The sequence below is a fragment of the Papilio machaon genome, chromosome 16, assembly GCF_912999745.1.
Source record: "Papilio machaon chromosome 16, ilPapMach1.1, whole genome shotgun sequence".
Classification (NCBI taxonomy): domain Eukaryota; kingdom Metazoa; phylum Arthropoda; class Insecta; order Lepidoptera; family Papilionidae; genus Papilio; species Papilio machaon.
The window spans coordinates 1,171,235-1,192,814 of record NC_060001.1 but is presented as its reverse complement, the minus strand read 5'-3'; the positions used below and the strand labels follow the sequence as shown (position 1 = coordinate 1,192,814).

Below are 21,580 nucleotides of genomic sequence, written 5' to 3'. Positions count from 1 at the left end.
GGTACAGCCAGTAGACAAAAATGTTTTGATAATTAAAATGAACGAACAGGCAAAATTAATAACAGAGAACAATAATAACATGAAAAAACTGACTGAGACTATAGAAAATTACAAGAAGGATCAGGAAGAACAAACGTATGCGAGTGTTGCAGCAACGAGCGCCATATCGAGTAATTCCAGGGCAGAAGCCCTGAAGCGAAATGAAACAACGCAGATGTACTCGATCATGGTGTCGTCAAATGCAGTGGAGGATACCAGTGGCGACGTGATCGAAAAAATCAGAAAGGCGGTTGACGCCAAGACCAGTGGTTTAACGGTAGATCGGATACGAAAAGCTAAGGATCAAAAGGTCATAGTGGGCTGTAAAACGTTAACTCAAACTAAAAATATCGCGGAAAAAATAAAGACGACGGCGCCTGAATTAGAAGTGCAAGAGATGGAAAACAAGGACCCTCTCATTATTATGAGAGACGTCCTTGCCATAAATACAGATGACGACCTACTCTCGGCCTTAAAAAATCAAAATAGGCAAATTTTTGCTGACATATCTGAAGAACTATTTAGAGCTAAAATAAAATATAGAAAAAAGACAAAAAATTCACACGTTAACCACGTGGTCATTCAGGTATCCCCGAAAGTGTGGCAAGCATTAGTGGCAGCGGGGAAAGTCCATATAGATCTCCAAAGAATACGAGTCATGGACCAGACCCCGCTGGTACAGTGTTCGCGCTGTCTTGGTTATGGCCACACCCGGAGATTATGCACGGAAACAGAAGACGTTTGTAGTCATTGCGGAGGTCCTCATATGCGTAACAACTGTGAGGCTTGGCTTGCAGGTGATGCCCCAACTTGCCGGAACTGTTGCACTGCCAAGGCAGAGAAAACAAATCATAACGCATTTAATGATATGTGCCCTATTCGTAAAAAATGGGACGCCCTAGCAAGGTATAGTGTCGCATATTGTTGAAGCAGTTACAGGACGCCTGGCAATTAAAAAAGACTATAAGGTAAAAGCCGGATAACAACTTAGTTGTAATTACGACTTTTCCACGGATAAAATAACCTGGCGGAGGACAGAAGAGAGAAAAATAGTAAATAAAGAAATAGTATAATATAGTAAAAAAAAATTAAGAGCAAAAAATTGTAATCAAATAAAGGATAAATAAGTAAAACAGATAACTGGAGCTATTTTCGTTAGAAAATAGACCAATTACCAGAAGTCTAAGAAATAGCAGCAGTCCAAAACCAAGGTTAGAAAATTATGAAAGTAAGCTAAGGAATTAATGCAACAAAACAAGAAGAATAATGCAACAGAATAGAAATCACAGTAGAAGAGAAAGTTACCAATGTTTCAAAAGGCCATAAAAGAATCAGGCGGATAAATAAGCAAATGCATTGGATCATATTTGCAGTATGTCCAACCATTTACAATAAGTAACAAAAACCGCTACCAGATGCTGAAGTCTTAGGAAGCACTGGATTCAAAAGGCCAAATGGCCAAAATAGTGAGACTAAAACTAAGGACATGCCGTAATACAAAACATGTGTAATATCTGATGTGACACTCGTGTGCGACAGTTTGGACAATAAAATATAAATAAAAACAATAACAAAAATAGTGTGTTGAATAAATATAAATATGCTTGGAAGCGTAGTAGCATCTACCTCGTATGTAATATAAACAAATAGACAAAATATAGAGAAATATTAAGAAATAGTAATATAGTTATACACTCGAAAAAATCGTAACTTTAAGAGAAAAATTATATAAAGTGTAATAAAAATGTAACTTGTTAAACGTAGCTAAATATTAGGTCCTTACATATGAAATTGGCGTTTTTCGTACTGGCCACTTTAATCACGAATTTCTCCTCTTTGGTAAGGAATTCCAAATTCAAATTTGTACAGCTATAGACTCATGTATTTGTGGTTCGATGACCGTCATTCATTTGTTTTTTTTCTTCTGTTTTTTTCTGTTTGCGTCACTCATTTTACAAAATGGAAAACTTAAAATATCGCATTATTTACGAGTACGAGTTCCGCCGTGGCACTAGTGCTGCGGAAACGACTCGAAGGGTGAATGATGTGTATGGCGGTCGTGTTGCAAAAGAAAACACAGTTCGTTTTTGGTTCCAACGTTTTCGTTCTGGAAATTTCGATCTGCAGAACAAGCCCCGTGGACGGCCTGAGACTCAAGTTGATAATGAAGAGTTGAAGGCTATTGTGGAAGCGGATCCATCGCAAACCACGTCCGAGTTAGCTGCAGGCTGCGATGTTAGTGATAAAACTGTTTTAATTCACTTGAAGCAAATTGGGAAGATTAAAAAGCTTGAAAGGTGGGTACCTCACGAATTGACTGAAGCAAACCGGCAAACGCGCGTCGACTGTTGCGTTACATTACTAAACCGGCACAATAATGAAGGTATTTTAAACCGAATCATTACCTGTGATGAAAAATGGGTTCTTTACGATAATCGGAAGCGCTCAGCGCAATGGTTGGATCCTGGCCAGCCAGCCAAATCCTGCCCCAAGCGAAAATTAACCCCAAAAAAGTTATTTGTAAGCGTTTGGTGGACTAGTGCCGGTATTGTTCATTACAGTTTTCTCAAATCTGGCCAGACTATTACGGCTGATGTCTATTGTCAGCAATTGCAAACCATGATGGAAAAGCTAGCGGCTAAACAACCTAGGCTGGTCAATCGCTCCACGCCACTGCTGCTTCACGACAACGCTAGACCACACACTGCGCAACAGACGGCTACTAAATTAGAAGAGCTTCAATTGGAAAGTCTAAGACATCCTCCGTACTCCCCGGACCTTGCTCCAACAGATTACCATTTTTTTCGAAATTTGGATAACATCTTGCAAGGGAAAAAATTCAACTCCGATGGGGCAGTCCAAATCGCCTTCAAAGATTTTATTGATTCCCGTCCGACTGGTTTTTTTAGTAAAGGGATCAATGAACTACCTATGAGATGGCAAAAGTACATAGAAAATAATGGTTCATACTTTGATTAATTAAATATATTATATTAAAAAATATTCGACTTTTTGTTCCTCCCATACAAAACGCCAATTTCATATGTAAGGACCTAATATATAAAAGTATTTAAATATTGTATAAGTAAAATTAAAATCATAACATAAAAACCAATGTAAACAAGATAAAATACAAAGTCTCATAAGATCTCTGACCTAAATTTATCAGAGGTAAAATGGAATTATAAAAAAAAAAAAAAAAAAAAAAAATATCTCTTACCATCTATTTAAAATAAATTTGCTATTAAAAATTACTTTTATAACGACACAAATATCCTTATTCTGTTTACGCTAGGAATTAATTTAAAAGCCTTAACACGTTAAAAGGCATCCCACAAGGCACCACTCTAGGTCCCATGTAATTTATCATACGATCTTTCACGCAAATTCTAGGCACGTACATTTAATGTAAAAGGTTAATATAAAAAGCCTTTCTAAATCCAATTTGAATTTATTTATGTGACATGAATGTTAAAATATATTAATTTAGCGGGAATATTGTAATTTTCCATAGTCAAAATTACGAAGATTACTACATTTTTTCTTATGGAAATAAGATACTGATTAATGTCTATTAAGTCTCCTGAGGCTTTGCATTTGCAGCTACTCTTACCTCTAGAAATATGATCTCTTTATAAACAACCTTGTCGTGTAGTAATTTACCATTAACTTTGAACGATATTTTAATTAAATATCGTAATTCCATTAGCTTTAATTTGCAATTGTTTAATTAACTTTGAAATTAATAACGTGCTTGTTTCATAAGGTGATTTGCCGCAATATATTCACCTTCAGAAACATTACTCGGTGATCCGTATCTTAGAAGACATCTAAGCGCGGTCTTTAATCTCTAACCGTGACTTTCTGAGATCATAATCTTCGTTTAAAACAAATCTTTATGTCTATTTTGTCAAAGATAATGATATTAATGGCGATATGTTTTGAGAGATTTGGTCTCAGAAACCCACGATTAATCCATCTTATGATCACAGTGTGTCAAAAACTTTTCATGTAACACTGAAATATAACCTACTAAATACTATGTCTATAGGGAACTTAGGCAAAATATAAATTTCTAGCGGTTATTGGATTGACACATACAAATCTCCTTTCAAAAGTTTTAAAAGTACGGTTTTAATACAAATTGTAACAAAAAAATTGCAAATCCAACCTTCAAATTTATTTATATCTTATTTGACAAGTATATTAATACAATGTTTTCACACAACAAATACGATACGTATTTTGATACAGCGTAATAATTGTCAAGTTTGCAGTTGTCACTAACAGCTGTTATCAACAAAAAGCTTAGTGGCAATGTCGGGTAATCGATACCTGCCGCCGACCCTGACAATGTCTCTAACGCATTGACAGTTATTACGACCCAAGAATTTACAACTAACGTGCATTTTAAAGGTGAAAATGCATGTTTGTGATAGTATTCAATATAAAATGTGCAAATGTAACAAAAAAAATCTACATCGATAGTAACGCGAAATGTCTTTTGAAGATTTTATAAATTGTTAGCTTCAACTTAAAGCTCGCTAGTAAAAGTTTGCTTTATTTTGTACTAGCTGTTGCCCGCGACTCCGTCCGTGCCGAAAAAACCTTAATAAGTAGCCTAAATGTTCTTCCAGACTACGTTCTACATCTGTGCCAAATTTCATCAAGAAACATTGAGTCGTTCTAGTGGTACCTCCAAACAAACATCCATCCATATAAACATTCGTAATTTATAATATTAGTAAGAAGTAAGACACTAAGATTACATTTTAGAAGTATCTAATCGCTTCCGTTTCGAATATCGTGCAGCAAACTGTCCTATCATAGAGCTTCAATTTAGTGCGTTATTATCTTACTATGACAAGTTTTCGGCCTGATTACATTTAGCGCAATCAGGTCGGACACCACCTCTCTGGTATAAAATGACTTAAATATCCTCGGCTGTACAGGACTGTAACCTTTAAAAATAACCTAGTCAATAAAGCCTAGTATGTAATTTCATATTTAAATTCTACGTAACACTATCCATAAATTTTAGTCACTATTCATAGTCTTTAGTTGTACCAATGTATGTATATTGTTACATTGCTTTTAATGGAAGCTCTCACTTATCGGAAGGCATGTAATAAAGGGTATCGTATAAGGTTACCAATTGTTGAGGCTTCACACGATACTACCACCCATATGAAATACTTTTAGTAGTTAAGTTAATGTAAGCTCGTGAGTTTTATTTAACGAATCGTAATCAATGGTATTATCTAGAACTAACCTTTCGATGATTTAAGTTTGCTTGTATTGACTGTCTACTAAATATATGCGACTATAAAAATGTGAAAGAACAAAGTCTTTTCTCCCAAACTTAAAAAGTCACCTTCTGTTAGAATACCATCAATCTTAATTTCCACAATTAGACTTGAAAATCTGATAAATTGCTGTTGATTTTATCCTAATATTTCCCGACTTTACAAAGACGATTACAAACACAATACTAAAGTATAAAACCTCTACTAGTAATACTCGTAGCTCTACTGAATTCGACCCTTACTTTGTACACTTAATGATTTTGACCCCGGGTAAGTGTCAAGGTGAGAAATGCGTATTACGCAAGGTCGATACTAAAACCAACATTCTCAATATGAAAGCTCTACCAGAAACAGGATTTTGTTACAAATGCTTTGTTCGTATTTTTATCGCAACAATTCCATATTTTTTTTGTGGCTGATTTTTTTTTGCAGTTTTAAAGACATGGAAATGTGCCAAATAATTTAATGCCTTTAGTAAATTAATGCTAGGCGTGGTAGGCAAGTTATTCGTCTTTTGGCTTAATATTTTTATAAAATAATAGGTACCTTACTTTAATCTACCATATTGAAATAGCTAAAAATCTAGAGTATTTCAAAAATCAGGGAATTGTCGAAACATGTGTAACCCTCTTAATAAAGACTATTTTGACATTAACTCCTCCAAATCCTGTAACAAAGCAACTAATATTGAACTGCTTGAAAATTAAAATTACAAGTATATTACAAATAGACAAAAAAACTTCAATGTTTAGATGGATGGATATGGATAGACGGATGGACGGACATTTTATTAGAAGGTATCTCCAAAACGGCTTAATGGATCTCGATGAGATTTGACATAGATGTAGAACATAGTCTACTAATTAAGTTTTGGCTTAATTTAGCACGGACGAAGTCGCAGGCGACAACTAATCCATCATAATTGTAATAGCTAAAAAATTAAGGTACAATATCATCACCTCATCTTTATATCTATAGACTTGTGTAATGTGAAAGTATTCAGTACGTACATTAATAAATATGTCTGCTATACTGCGCTGGAAATGCGAAGCAACGGTCGGTCTGTTGTCTATGCTATAAACCTAATTTCACTTGCGCTACTGTGATATTGACTCGCTACAATATCGATCGTCACATTTTCTTAGTGTGTGTTCCCACTGTCGAAACACGGCAGTGGAATTACAGTTATATAAAAATAGAAATAAATTAACAAATAATTTCTTTATGACGAGAGTTATTTTATCTGAATTTGTTACTTTTTTTTGTTTTTCGACCTTCTGTGCAAAATATCTGCCATTGTTATTTTACATTACATTTTGAGTTGACCGTTTTCCGTTTAATTGTACGATTTAACGGTCGCCTGGCTATTGTTTTTTTTATTTATTTATTTATTCTTTAGCACTTTTATAAGTACAAGGAGGACTTAATGCCTAAAGGCATTCTCTACCAGTCATCCGGTATATGAGAGGAAAGTATAATTATGTGCAGGGCACTGTTATTGCCAACTGTTATGCATTGTGCTAACTGCGACTGGTAAATTTGCACAAAATTGATAGCAGCCTTTGCAATATTCAACACAACAAATCACTTTTGTGCAATAAATAGCAAATTTATTAGACTTGCGTTTAAATTTAATTTTATGGCTGTACGTTGTCCGTAAGTCTGCTCAGATGGGTGCTAAATAGGGTCGTTACTGGGAGAAAGCATGATCATGACCCCACACCTGCATCCCTTTACATCTCGACGATACCAAAAATTGTTGCCTACTTAGTGTCTCACACAAAAAGTTTAGATAGCACTAGAAGTATCGCAGGAAGTTTGATAACTTGTTTTGTTTTGCAGCGTGACGCGTAGCTGCCAGGCAGAGGGCGCGGCGGAGCAGGAGACGCCGTCCGCCCCACCCGCCGCAGATCTGCCGCGCACCAATGATGGAGAAATCGACTACGATGGTAAGATATAAAACTAACTAGTTATCTTATAACTTGAATTCGTTTTTAAACATACATAATATTTTAATGTAGAACTTCGTTAACTTTTAAAACTTTTACGTCATAGATACATCCTATATTGACGTAATAGAAATGACGTCACATGATAAAAGTTCAGTCCACGTACTAGAACTGTGGTGTATCAAAGAGCTAATTCTAATCACGTGCTAGAATTAGACGGACAAAAGAAGCGTCGGTCGTTAACAGATTGTGATACAATAGGGGCAGCACCAATTTAGTAAAAGAATATGAAGTTTAAGTACCTTCGATGTGCAACATTTTAAGTTGATAGAATAAAAACTTTTCAATGAACAGTAAAATCCATACGTAATTGGCAATACTTGTATAGAAATAAATATTGTACGTCTTAAAAACAGTGACGATATGTTTACAAGTAATTCTGCAGTAAAATGTCACGGTTACTGATATTTGAGTAGGAATTCTAAACATTTTTGAAGTTTTGGATGTTAATATTTTATCCTATTACGCCTACTGTTTAAACTTTCGTGAGCCATTATCGTAAAACTAATTAAGAACGGCTAACTAATGTATGATCGTCCTATGACGACACTGACTAATTTCGGACCCATCGGATGTCCATCTTCAAGGCGAATGTTCATCGGACGATATACGTGAGATAAGACGTTCTTCAAATATTTTATATTCTTAAATATAATTTAGCAAGGCGTAGTCGACAACCCTAAGGGCAGTAGCAATAGCCGCCAATCAACCAGCCGGCCGTTTGTAACCAGTTTCCTCTACCAGTGACGTATGCCAACAATATATTATGTTACTAGCTTTTACCCGCGACTCCGTCCGCGTGGAATAAAAAATAGAAAACGGGGTAAAAATTATCCTATGTCCGTTTCCTGGTTCTAAGCTACCTGCCCACCAATTTTCAGTCGAATCGATTCTGCCGTTCTTGAGTTATAAATAGTGTAACTAACACGACTTTCTTTTATATATATAGATATGTTAATGATATATAGGTAATTTGATTTATATTTCGGTACTGGGTTATGTACCTCTGACTTTAGATTCCAAAGTCGTTATAACAGTATGATACATATTTAATTTTTTTTTTTGGAATAATACGTGTCTCAAAATGTATAACGTCTCGGGTGTGATTTTTTTTTTTCATATGAGAAAATGGTAATGACTCCAGTGGCGAAGTATATTTTTCTCGCCTGGTCTATTAATCAATTTTTTATCCGATGTTTTTGCTAACCGTGGTTCCATTGCCGAGAAACATGTATAAATATTGCGATCTGTTTGTTTGAGCCCTCTCAAGAAAGAGTGACTGACGAGGATAATAATATCTCAATAAATAGGTGATTTGGCAATACTAACTAACGTTATAAAGAACGTTATAACGTTAATAAGAAATACTTCATGTTTTGTTAAAGATTGGATAATTCGAATTACAACTGTTTTATATCTTTTTGTTTTAAATTTAATTAAACCTTTTTTAATATACTCGTAATACATTCATATTTATGCCGATTTGCAAACTCTCAGCAAGATTGTGTATACGTTTTCATAAGCTTTTCGCAAACAACAATCGCAGTTTATGAGTCATCGCAAACGTGTCGCAGGAAACTGACGCTTACTCAACGGAAATAAGAAACATTTTACAATGACCTGTTTCCTTAGAAGAGGTCTTCGGAGAAATCTTTCGATTTATCGTCTGATACATCATGTAGTCGGATTACAAACCTCTTTTATGTTTTTTTGTTGCATATTGTTTCTTTTTGCTTACGTTAAGTAATGATGCATTCTCAAATGTTTACTTTGAAACATATTTAAATCGAATGTGGATAAATCTTTATAATAGAATTTCGTGCCTTGTTATTTATAATACCTATTTGATAAAATTTAAATACATATCTCTGTATATAAGATAATTTAACTCGATCAGATAATCACTTATATACGAATATTGAAAGAACTCAAAAACTCCATGAGAAATAGATATTTCATATACTCTGCCAGATACCAAATGTATTCTGAGGAAGTAACCAATAGTAGCCAAAAAATAATTTCATAATATTGGCAGTGAAGGTGTTTTTGTTATGTATAAACATTGTTAAATATAATCTACTAGCTGTCGCCCGCGACTCCGTCCGCGCGGAATTTAAAAAAAAACGTAATAAGTATCCTATGTGTTATTCCAGACTATATTCTACATCTGTGCCAAATTTCGTCAAGATCCGTTGTGCTGTTACGGAGATACCTTCAAACAAACATCCATCCATCCATCTAATCTAAACTTTCGCATTTAAATATTAGTAGGATTATATATTACTATATGTAGATGTTAACTGTAGGCCCGTCTGTTGCAGCGCTGTACGAAGACGAGTCGGACAGTGACCTGGGCTCGATGGAGAACCACGGCTCCGTCGTGACGCACCTCCTCTCGCAGGTCAAGATCGGCATGGACCTCACCAAGGTACGCCAGACCCTACTGTCGACACCAGTCGATACTGTAACTCTGGGTTTCTAACTATGATACCTTAAATAAATGTGCATGTATGCGTGTGTATGAATGTGGAAATAGCGAAAGAGGTGTGCCAGGACCGCGCCAATGGTAACGTAACCCAACACAATATGTACATGATAATATGTGTTTCAACAGTGTAAACTTACTCTAATAATCATCTGATGTGAATTTTAATGTCGAATTAATAATTCTTAGAAATTTCTTGTTAATCAATGTTAAATTAAACTTAAAAAACTTATTTAAATACGTCGAGGAAACATGTTATGGGTACTTTTTAGTACTACAAAATTAAAAAATGTAAGTTGGTAACTTGAAGTACATTTCAATTTAATAACCTCTAAATCGATGGCTCCTACGAATAAGGGCCAATGTGTTAATTAATAACTACAGGAGAGGCTCTCCAAAGTTTAAACCATGTAGGAAAAGCTGCATAAGCCCTTTTACTTTAGCAAAAAATCACGTTTACACGAGTAAATGTGTATTTGTGTTTAGTGCATGAAGAGCTAGCTTTTATTGTAGTTATCGATTTCATTTTAATCCAAGATTTGCTGCGTTTTTTAAATCACCTTTTTGACTCATGTACAAAATTTTAACGGAACATTTTATACATTGTACCTATTTATACATTTTTAAAGTATATAAGCACGGTAAATAATAAATTTTATCATGATGTTACATTGTATTGGAACGGATATGACGTAAGTGAATGGTTTCAACATCACATATGCATAATTCTACTTACAAATAAATATGCAATGGAATAAAAAAAATGTTTTAACGATATATATAATTTGTCACAGTTTAGGCACACCTTTTTTAAAATTTATTCTTGTTCTTTAATGAAATTGCTTTAGTACCGAATTCAGAATCATTAACTGGTATCCCTTATTGTAGCGTAGCTGTCGTCCGCGACTCCGTCCGCGCGGCATTATGAAAAACTTAATAAGTAGTCTATGTGTTCTTCCAGACTATGATCTACATCTATGCCAAATTTCATCAAGATCTGTAGAGCCGTTTTGAAGATACCTTCAAACAAACATCCATCCAAACATTCGCATCTTACTAATATTATAAATGACAATGTTTAGAAGGATCGATAAATGGATGTTTGTTTGAAGGTATCTCCGGAAATGCTCAACGGATCTTGATGAAATTTGACACACACATAGAACATAGTCTGGAAGAACACATAGCTACTTATTAAGTTTTTTTTTTAAGTTCGGGGCGACAGCTAGTTTATAACATTAGTAAGATTTAGTTTGAAATCTACACTAATGGTATACTAAAAAAGAACTCTAGGTAATTGGAGCTTGGAGTAGAAGTACCCATGGTGTAATAGTTCCGCACACTGTCCTAATAATTTTCAATCATATAAGTACGAAAGTATTCTGCTGTCTGTTTCAGGTGGTCCTTCCTACATTTATATTGGAACGGAGATCGCTACTCGAGATGTATGCGGACTCGTTTGCGCATCCAGATCAGTTTGTCAAGTTAGTATACACAATATCTGTGAGTTTTTACTGTTATAAATACATGTATAACAACACGTTGTAAAACAGTTAGCATTAATAAGTACTAATATTTCCAGTCAAACTAGTTTTTATTTCAGATTTAATAGAATTTATCAAAATTGTTGCATCAAATCATTTGCTGAAAAAAATTAAACAATGAGGTTCGCTGGAATCCATAGACTTCTGAATCTTTTGTTCGTCTTGTGACAATAAAGTCATTTGTTGCATTTTTTACTCTTTCTAGAATAGTGGACATGCCTACACCCAAAGAGCGGATGGTACAAGTGGTGCGATGGTATCTCAGCTCGTACCACGCTGGTCGCAAGTCTCAAGTCGCCAAGAAGCCGTACAATCCAGTGCTGGGTGAGGTCTTCCGCTGCCATTGGGATCTCGATGGAGCTAATGATTCACACAACTCCTCTACTGAGAAGGTAAGATTAGTAGACTAGGCCAGTGATTTCCAAAATAGACCAGAACTCTTTAAGATTACAGAGAAGACCTGGTGAGACTGAAGGTGACATTAAAATTTTGAATTTTGTGAATCTCCGAATTACATAAAAACACTATGAATAAAGTATGTTTAAAGAAAAAAGCTTCTAGAATCTAATGGATTATGCCAGGTCGTCTGAATTTGGAAGACTACGTCTTTGGTTATAGGCATTTTTTCAAATCAAATTCCAGCTAGAAGTAGGCGATGGTCCCGTCCCCTGGTGCTCTCCGGAGCAGCTCTCGTTTGTAGCCGAGCAGGTGTCTCATCACCCACCGATCAGTGCGTTCTACGCGGAGCACGTCAACAAGCGGATACAGTTCGATGCCTGGGTGTGGACCAAGAGCAAGTTTCTAGGTCTCTCTATCGGTGTCCACAATATCGGACGTGGTGTTGTCACGCTGCTGGATCATGGGGAGGAGTATACTGTCACCTTCCCTAATGGATATGGACGGTAAGTAACAGAAACCTTCAATTTTTTTTTATTTCAAAAGGTGGCAAACGAGCAAACGGCCACTTGAATTCGCCGAAATAGCGAAGCGACCGTTGCCCATAGACTGGCGGACTGGAGTTGACGAATGCAGATGCGTTGCCTACCTTTAATCAATGGAGAAGGGGACGCACAAAAAGAAGATATTTCCTTTTCCATCCACTGCCCCTTCCCATCCTTTTCTAACAGGAAAGGGAAGGGAAAGAGGACTTAAATTAGGCCTACGGCATCACACTCCTCAAACAGACTCATGCACAAATTGACCTCGCTCTGTGAAATACCACGACCACACAGAAGACAGGCGTCAAGTTGCAACAATTCCGCGTTTTATCTGATGAGTGAGTTTACCAGAGCAATAATTTTAGTCTTCTCTTCCTTCCCACCCTTTTCTTTTAAAGAGGTGAGGAGGGGAAATGGACTTGGCGGAGGAGGAGACGCATACGAAGGGAAAATATCCTCTTTTTGTGCGTCTCCTTTGATTGAAGGTAGGCAACCAGATACATTGCCTACCTTTAATCTTAATAATACCTATTAGAAATGTCTATGACCATTTAAGATAGTGTTAAATTACCAAGAAAATATTTTTTTATTCCAGATCAATCCTAACAGTACCTTGGATAGAGTTAGGTGGATCTGTATGCATTGAATGTCCACAAACAGGACACAAGGCTAATATCGAGTTCCTTACAAAGCCTTTCTACGGTGGCAAGAAGCATCGCGTCACTTGCGAAGTGTTCGCTGTCAATGAAAAGAAACCATATTACACTGCACAAGGAGAGTGGAATACCAGGATGGATGGACGTTGGACTGAATCTGGGGTAAGTGGATACTGAATTATATCAGAAAGTCTTTACCAGGTTGAAACTACTGTAAAAATGATATCTTTTAATACAAGTGTTATATTTCATATTTAAATTTAAATATTATATTGTAGGCTATGTTTATTACTAGATTCTTTTAATTTTGCGTGAAGGAAATCGTCGATAAATTCTATTTTTTTCCACCACTTTTTCTCTTATGATAATCTCTTCCAACGATTATTCTCTAAAAAAAAATGCCAACTTATTCTTAATTGTAGTAAAACAGTAAAGCGAAGTTTATTTACTATTTTTTAATTCCTATATGTAAAACGTTGCACATATACAAAACTATGTCAGCCGCCATTTTATATTTTTCACAGTGCACTATACTCTACTAGTTGATCCCTTTTATTTCATGAATTGATGTCTAAGGGGTTGTACAAATATATGTGTATGTCATCTGTCATTTTGTAATCGCGACCATCTAGGATTTAACTTCTTCTCAGCCACATAAAGCCCACTGCTGGGCATAGGCCTCCCCCAAACATCGCCACAATGATCGGTCCTGTACAACCCGCATCCAGGATACTTCCGCAATCTTGACCAGATTTAATTTAATTTGCCTTTATTTTCATGACAGTTTGATACATTAATTGTTTTAATTAAAGTTAACAAATATAGTTAATTAAAATAAATAATCATGACCCTTGTTGGGTATCGCCCTCTTCCATTTTTACCTATCTGTTGCCGTTATCCACTAGGATTTAATATTCCACTTGTGAAGTTCTTGAGACCTGGATTTTTAATTATGCGCTGTATTATTTTAAACGTTTTAAAATTCAATACATCAACTAAAAAAAAATTGGTTAATTTTTTTTTTAAATATCTCACGTAGAATAAACTAAATATTCCAGCGTACGGAAGTAGTATTTGAGGTGTCTAGTATGAAGGCGCGACGCAAACGCGTGTCGCCGGTGTCGCGGCAAATGGCGCACGAGTCTCGTCGTGTGTGGCGACATGTGACAGCGGCATTGCGCGCCGCAGATACTGACGCAGCCACTGCAGCCAAGCGACGTCTGGAGCAGACGCAGCGAGACCAAGCCAAAGTGCGCCATGACACCGGCGACAAGTGGATCACACAGGTAAAATCACCCCCATCCCCCAATACACCCCCCCCACTATAAAAGGATACATCACTTTGATAAAGGCCACAAATTATGTACCTTATTACGATTGGACATGTTTGTGTTCACTTTCTTATGGTTTGTCGCTATTCAATGAGTTTTATCAAGTTTATAATCTATGTTTTTACTACTGTCAATTGTCAAATGTCAATTGTTAACTGTCTACTGTCAAATGTCAACTGTCTACTGTCAATGTCAAAAAAAAAGGAAAAGAAAAATTTTGTTTTATTCCACAAGAAAAAAAATTTACAGTTGCTGTCTTAAGATTTTGAACATTTTTTCAAATATTATAAATACAAATGTTTAGATGGATGGATGGATGTTTGTTAAAGGATGTCTCCAAAACCGCTAAACGAATCTCGCTGAAATTTTGTATGGATGTAGAAACCAAACTGGAAGAACACATAGACTACTCATTAAATTTTTTTTTTTTGAACCGCGCGGATGGATCCGTTGGCGACGGCTACCAACAATAAATACAAATAAAATTGTTAAACATTTTGTTTCAGTTGTTCAGTCCAAAAGACGAAGGTTGGGAATACAACACTCCGCTCAGCAAACGTCTCGAGTCCGTCAACGGTACGCCGCAACGCAAACCTAACACTGACACCAGATAATGGAACAATCAACTCTATGTCATTGAGAATAAGGTAGAATTTACTACGTCATAGATTTAACTTATTGTATAGTCTATTATAATTGACGCACCAACGCTTACGAACCTCTGCCGTTGATTGTATGGACTTTGATACTCTTTGCTTGAATACGCTCATTTAATATTCACACATATGTTTTTTTTTTTTTATCAAAACCTTTTACCATAAGCTTTTGAATCAAAAGCTTGGAAATACAACCTTAATTATTGTTCTAAGTAGGTTATATTTGTTTTAAATACGGAAAATGGTTAAATGTTCATAACTTTTCGGGCGGGAAAAATGACATTACCCATTGACAGCTGTCATCGCATACGTTCCGTTTCACGTATGAATTTTGATTTTATTTAATTTCTCAAAATAAATGAGCATACTCAATCATCTAGCGACGCTATAAAATAGTTGTCGCGCTCTTATAAATGTACTTTAGGTGAATTCCACTCTTAATAATATAGTAATAAATGTCTAAATTGCGTTTACTTGTGTAAAAATTATGATTCACATAAGAATTGATTATTTATATTCCGTTTGACATTGGCCTATTGTAAATTACAGCAATAAATTTGTTAATAATTCTAATAAATATATATTACTTGCTTCTTAAATTGATCGGATGTCAATAAAAACGCACATAAAAATTTTTATATGCAAGCTTTTAAGATGTCACTTCGCTGGCTTAATTTGCAATTTATAATTGAAAATAAGTAATTAAGATTGACCAGATTTAAAAATAATCTATAATTCGTTATTGCACATAAATATGAAGTTCGCAAATAAATCATTTCTTTTTTTTAATTACTCTATAAAGTAAATGTATAAAAAAATCTATGAATTATTGACAATCCAATGAATTGAATGAATTAATTTATACTGTAAATATCATATCACGGTTATGTTTACCTCAAATACTAAGACTCATATTTTTATTATATTTATGCAGTTTTTTTTGTTATTTTATCAAAAAATCGTCAGTTCCAATGAAATCCGACTCGAAGGACCATTTATGGAGTTATTTAGATTAGTAAATATGCCTATTTCAGTCAAATTAAAAAAATATCATTTAAGAATTTAGGATAAATTTCAATTAGCAAATATAAATGAAATAGTCAATAAAATCTCCGTAAATATAAATTTTATCTTAGTTAAAACTTTGATGATGTTCACAAAATCCAAGTAAAGTTCTGGATAACTTAGGAAATAAATTAACTGACATACTTCCTGACAAAATAGTTTGCGTTTAACAACTTTATTTGTTGATTGTGAAACTTAAATGATTTTATATGACAAACTAGCTGTCGCCCGCGACTCCGTCCGCTCGCAGTTAAAAAAATTAACAGGGGTATGAAAAATAGATGTTGGCTGATTCTCAGACCTACTGAATATGCTCACAAAATTTCATGAGAATCGGTCAAGCCGTTTCGGAGGAGTTTAACCACAAACACCGCGACACGAGAATCTATATATATAAAAGAAAGTCGTGTTAGTTACACTACAACTCAAGAACGGCTAAATCGATTTGACTGAAAATTGGTGGGCAGTTAGCTTAGAACCAGGGAACAGACATAGGATAATTTTTGCCCCGTTTTCTATTTTTTATTCCGCGCAGACGGAGTCGCGGGTAAAAACTAGTCTTTCATAAAATTTATATGAAAACATGTTTCGTACAATGGAAACTGGTGTAAAAAACATTTGGATCGTGTAGTCAAAATTATTCATCTTTGATGAATTTTGAATAATACTGACACATATCAATGTATTTTTATTTCAAATTACGATTATTTTATTCAAAGAAAAATAGTCTTTCTTACAACAACATTAAAGTTGAAAATTGAATTCTTAAGTGTGTATATAAATGAAAACTGATAATTATTGTTGTCTCTTTTTTTGTCAACGAGAATAAAAGGGATAGCAATATACGTGTCACGACAGAGGAGATAAACTGTAACAAATTATGGTACTTTATTTGTAAGTCATAGAAACGTTTCTGATGGGAATTATTACAGAGTGATGACGTTCTTGTAAAGACTGAGGCGGTGAAGACTCTACAGGATGTGTACGAAGCTATATATAATTATTAAATCAATCCAATCATATAGATTTTAAATTTATTTAGTTATAATTACATTGTTGTATATTTAAATAAAGATTTAAATTATTTTATAGTTTTTTTTATTTAGTGTAAGAACGTCGGTGGTTAAGGGTTAAGCACTTGACTTGCAATCAGCAGGTTCTGGGTTAGAATTCCGCCATATACTAGTGTTTTTCGAGTTTTCGATTTACATATGTACATTTATCCGACGTTTTTACGGTGAAGGAAAACATCATGATGCTGCACATATTTGAGAAGAAATTCAATGATATGTGTGAAGTCAACCCGCACTTGGTCAGCATTGACTATGTCCTAGTCACCCCTAACTAAGGGTAGGCTTCGAGCACCTCAGTGGGGACTTATAGTGTACTGATAATGATCTAGTCAGAAAATGTTCGATAACGATGTATATTGAAGTTAAATAAATGGATGAAATTCACATTTTAATGGAATATTTTTTATAAATTAAAAACATGTTTCACAACAAAAACAATGTTAAATTATAAAATTTGTAACAACAATTTAAACAAACATTTGATATTTTATCTAAATTAACTATAATAAGTTAAAAGATCAGAATATATAAAATAATGCACACAATTTTGGTAAGACAACTAATTTCCAAGTATCAAAAAACATCGTTTAAATCGAAAATACACGCAAATTACAAAGTACAAATTAACTTTAATAACTTACGAGATTACAATAAGCTTTCGAGATAACACATTAGACAATGAAATATCAAACATATAAGAAGCAAGAGGATTATATAATTGAGTTCATATAGTCACTTCTTTATATATGCTATAGCTCGCTCTATCATTGACAGCTGACAGCGAGTACCTTGTATAAGAGCCGTCGACTCCGCGCATAGCACGCGGAAGTTGATCTGAGTGAAATCCATCTTGTCGTAAAGAAAACGTGCCTGACGATCAGACAGGATCCACACATTGCCGTCAAAGTCCATCTGGATACGAAAACAATGATTTCTAAAAATTGTAGGTGGCTCCCTAGGATTCTAACGATGGACGGAAATGATTGGTTGACAAGTTGAGAAGAATTAAACTGCAGTTTAAAGACACAGGCGTGAAATAGAAGTAATTTCAAGTTTCGTCTGATGTGTGCGTACGGGAGGCCTAGTGTTAGTCTTCTTTCCCTTCTCACCTTTTTCTTATATGGAAAAGGAAGTGGAATTAATAGAGGAAGAGGTATTCTCTTTCTGTGTGTCTCCTTTGTCGAACACAAGTAGGCAACGCAACTGCAATTGCGGGTGTCTATGGGCAGTAGTCACTTCATTATTTCGGAAAATTCCAGTGGCCGCAAGGTGTCTATTAGATGATGGTTAGATACTGTCTGTTTAGAGATGTCTACCTTGATGTCATTCGGATATTCGAGTGCAACACAATCACTGATGAGCAGCTGCGTGTTTTCAGAGTTGAACGGCCGGTCCAAGTTCCAGCAGCCCACGCCGTTTTTACTGAGCTGTACAGAAAAAACCTTTCTAAATACCAGAGAAGAGATCAGTTAACGTATTTTTCAAACATATTCGCTGCTCGGAACATCGCACGAGTCGCTGTGCAGAAAACAATATTATGCGCACTGCGCAGCTCAACGTCAACCGCTAAAAAGATGGAAATGCTCTATACCTCAGTGTAATAGAGCACATTATTTTTAGGGTCGTAGTCGCACGCCGTTGATTGCGACTGCGGGCCTTTCTCACCAACCACCTGAAACAACACACAGCCTATCATCTTTGTGCCTTTTGTAATTCTTTTGCGTTGAACTTTATATCATAGATGTGGTGTAAGATCCAAATAAATAACTTTGAATTGTTTGAAATTATATATTTTTTTATATAAGAAGGGGACAAACGAGCAGCGGGAACACCAAGGTGTTCATCGACGCCCATGGACATCTGCAATACCAGAGGAATCGCAGATGCGTTGCCGGCCTTTGAGAAGATGATACGCTCGCTTCTTGAAAGACCCTAAGTCGTAGCGGTTTGGAAATACCGCCGAGGACAGACCATTCCACAACGCGGCAGTACGCGGTAGAAAGCTACGCGAAAACATCCACGACAAAGGGTTGTTTTTAGCGGTATTTGTTCATGAAACGATTCAATTAAGTTTAAAATTGTTAATTAACGTCATCGTAATGTGTTTAAAGGTGTCTCCGGAACGGCTCAATGGATGTCGATGAAATTTGGAATAGATTTAGAACATAATCCAGAAGAACACATAAGCTACTTATAAAGATTTTTTATTTCCGCGCGGACGAAGTCACGAGCGATAGCTAGTTATCTTCTAAAACTAAATAATTTCTCACCTCTACTCCATGCTTTACGTCCTGTGGAGTGAAGTGAGGATTTCTCAACAGTTTTGTCGATATCTTTAACATCTTGGTACTCGATGTCGGATAACAATACAGGTCACGATACCTGTGGACGAAGTATGCGATTAACGTAAATATAAGGTGAAATAGAAGTAGGTATTTCTTTCATACATCCACATTGCGGAACTCATAACGAGTAAACATTTTATTTTTTTTATTTTCTCTGCCTATATGTGTGTCCGTAAGGCCGCGTTGTTCCGGGTGATCTCCGGAACGGCTGGACCGATTTTGACGGGACTTGGGAAGGTAGCTGATGCACACGGGCATATACCGCTAGTTAGAAATATACTTAAGAAGTTTAATATAAAACTTTTACTGTCGGAGGCACATTTTGTATTCATTATGTAATTACCCATCGCTCGCAGTCTGCGACAACGCGAGTGAAGAGACACCGTCATGCCAAAAGAAGTCGATACCACCGACATGATACTCGCTGGCATTCTGCTGGAACTGGAAGTGCATATGCTCCAGCCGCCAGGAGGTATCGTGTTGCAGGTCAAATACGACCAGCGCGCCCGCCCCCATGTCCGCCACGTAAGCGAATGTGTTGTGGCAGTCGTTGTCTACTATGTCCACCGCCTGTGCCATTACAAAATATGAATTTAATGAATATTTTGTAATGGCATTTACATTATAAATTAAAACCTAAACATCAGTGTCGTATTCCAGTGCCAAAACACCCGTATAAAAACTTGTTACCCGACCAACAAGAGGATAACATTTTGAACGCGCAAGGGCAATGTTTTTCTCTCGCCATATCTTTTGTTTTCATTGCTAAATCATTGTTTCGTTTTCTCAGTGTATATTCTAAAATATTAAAGTTAGTAAGTTACATAATAACATTACAGTTCAGTTTATTTAGTTTATACAAAAATACATTTTAAAATACAGCTTTAAGCGCTGATTCATTCATTACAGGCTGAGACATTCGGGATTATCAGTTACAATTTCTCGTTGATCCTTATGTCGCTTGGTTTGGTGAGTTTAATCAAAAATTGTTAGAAAGGAAAAAACGAACAATGCTGGAGAAGACAGTCGAGTCCCGCAGCACGGCATCGCTGAAGAAGTGCTTGTATTTAAGCGAATCTCGTTTTAAATCGAACACAACTATTGCTGGTGGCGCTATCTGTCGCACGTTTTCTGTTTAAACAAATATGTCCGTTAAAAATTTTTAGTCTGCATTACAAAAAATTTATTAAATTTTTTCATAGTAGTAAGTCTGAAGGATATGGTTCAATTATTAACAATCAATTCTTACCGCATATATTAGTGGCGCCATTATCAACTACCCACAGCCTGTCACATTTGTCAACATGGACTCTAAAAGCGGATACAACAGTACTAGCCGTACTGACACTCTTCGCGCCATCAGGAACAAACGCGTCAGCCCACGTCGGGTACGGAATCAGCGGCTGCTGGTGACTGCCATTCAAAAACACGTAGTTGAGAGACGCTGGAACACCTAATAACAACGGAACTAGATTGTATTTTTAGAGTAGGAGTTAAAGTTTCATATTAAGATATAAAGGCACATTAAATAATACCTCTTTTCCATCTTGGGATAGTAATAAAAAGCTTATCCCTCCATCTCGCTATCCCAGTAGGAAGATTGTTTTTAGGTATGTAGGCGTTAGATGCTATAGCGAACTCTTTGTGACCAGGTTGCCACGCAAAATCTATAACTTTCCATTCGAATTCCGGCGGCAATAAACAAATAGAATTTTTGACGAAACATATAATAATAAAAATGAACAAAAGAGCCAAATCGTTTATGTGTACCATAATTTATCACTTTTCTAAGTTAGCTGTCTTTTAAAACTACATTTTTAATATTAAATCTTACTTGACAAGTTTTTATATTTTTTGTTATTAGACATTTTTACTTGACAATTTTTGAAAATTGCAACCGTTTGGCAAGATTATTTGTTTCCGTTTTACATATTTTACAGGTTACGTTGCATTCTTAAGATTTATTTTTCTCGATACAAAACTGTAAATAAGCTAAATACTATTTTTGTCATACAAGACAAGATTTTCAACAAATCTCTTTTTACTAAATGAAATAAATCTCATATCAAGTGTATATTTTAGCAATTTAAGAACGAATCTTGAAACTGACACGAACACCAACAAACTCACTAC

The 21,580-nt window shown here is 35.5% G+C and overlaps 2 protein-coding genes across 2 annotated transcripts in view; one reads left to right on the top strand and one right to left on the bottom strand.

Moving 5' to 3' along the window:
* The window catches only part of LOC106710415 (oxysterol-binding protein-related protein 9), a 45,666-nt gene extending 30,156 nt beyond the window's left edge, over positions 1 to 15,510 (top strand). The window contains exons 9-16 of the mRNA XM_045681456.1: positions 7,188 to 7,294; positions 9,676 to 9,782; positions 11,238 to 11,323; positions 11,589 to 11,775; positions 12,026 to 12,285; positions 12,917 to 13,139; positions 14,036 to 14,263; positions 14,815 to 15,510. Coding sequence (XP_045537412.1) covers positions 7,188 to 7,294; positions 9,676 to 9,782; positions 11,238 to 11,323; positions 11,589 to 11,775; positions 12,026 to 12,285; positions 12,917 to 13,139; positions 14,036 to 14,263; positions 14,815 to 14,922 — 1,306 coding nt within the window. The 3' untranslated portion in view covers positions 14,923 to 15,510. The remainder of the gene's footprint in view (positions 1 to 7,187; positions 7,295 to 9,675; positions 9,783 to 11,237; positions 11,324 to 11,588; positions 11,776 to 12,025; positions 12,286 to 12,916; positions 13,140 to 14,035; positions 14,264 to 14,814) is intronic.
* A 2,254-nt stretch (positions 15,511 to 17,764) lies between these two features.
* LOC106715732 (protein yellow) lies at positions 17,765 to 21,251 on the bottom strand. The gene is made up of 8 exons (XM_014509079.2): positions 20,983 to 21,251; positions 20,697 to 20,900; positions 20,457 to 20,578; positions 19,791 to 20,017; positions 19,373 to 19,484; positions 18,694 to 18,774; positions 18,419 to 18,529; positions 17,765 to 18,014 (listed from the first exon to the last, which is right to left on the bottom strand). Exons 1-8 carry the CDS (start codon positions 21,218 to 21,220, stop codon positions 17,835 to 17,837), a joined length of 1,275 nt encoding a protein of 424 aa, XP_014364565.2. The 5' UTR covers positions 21,221 to 21,251; the 3' UTR covers positions 17,765 to 17,834.
* Between the last annotated feature and the right edge of the window lie 329 nt (positions 21,252 to 21,580).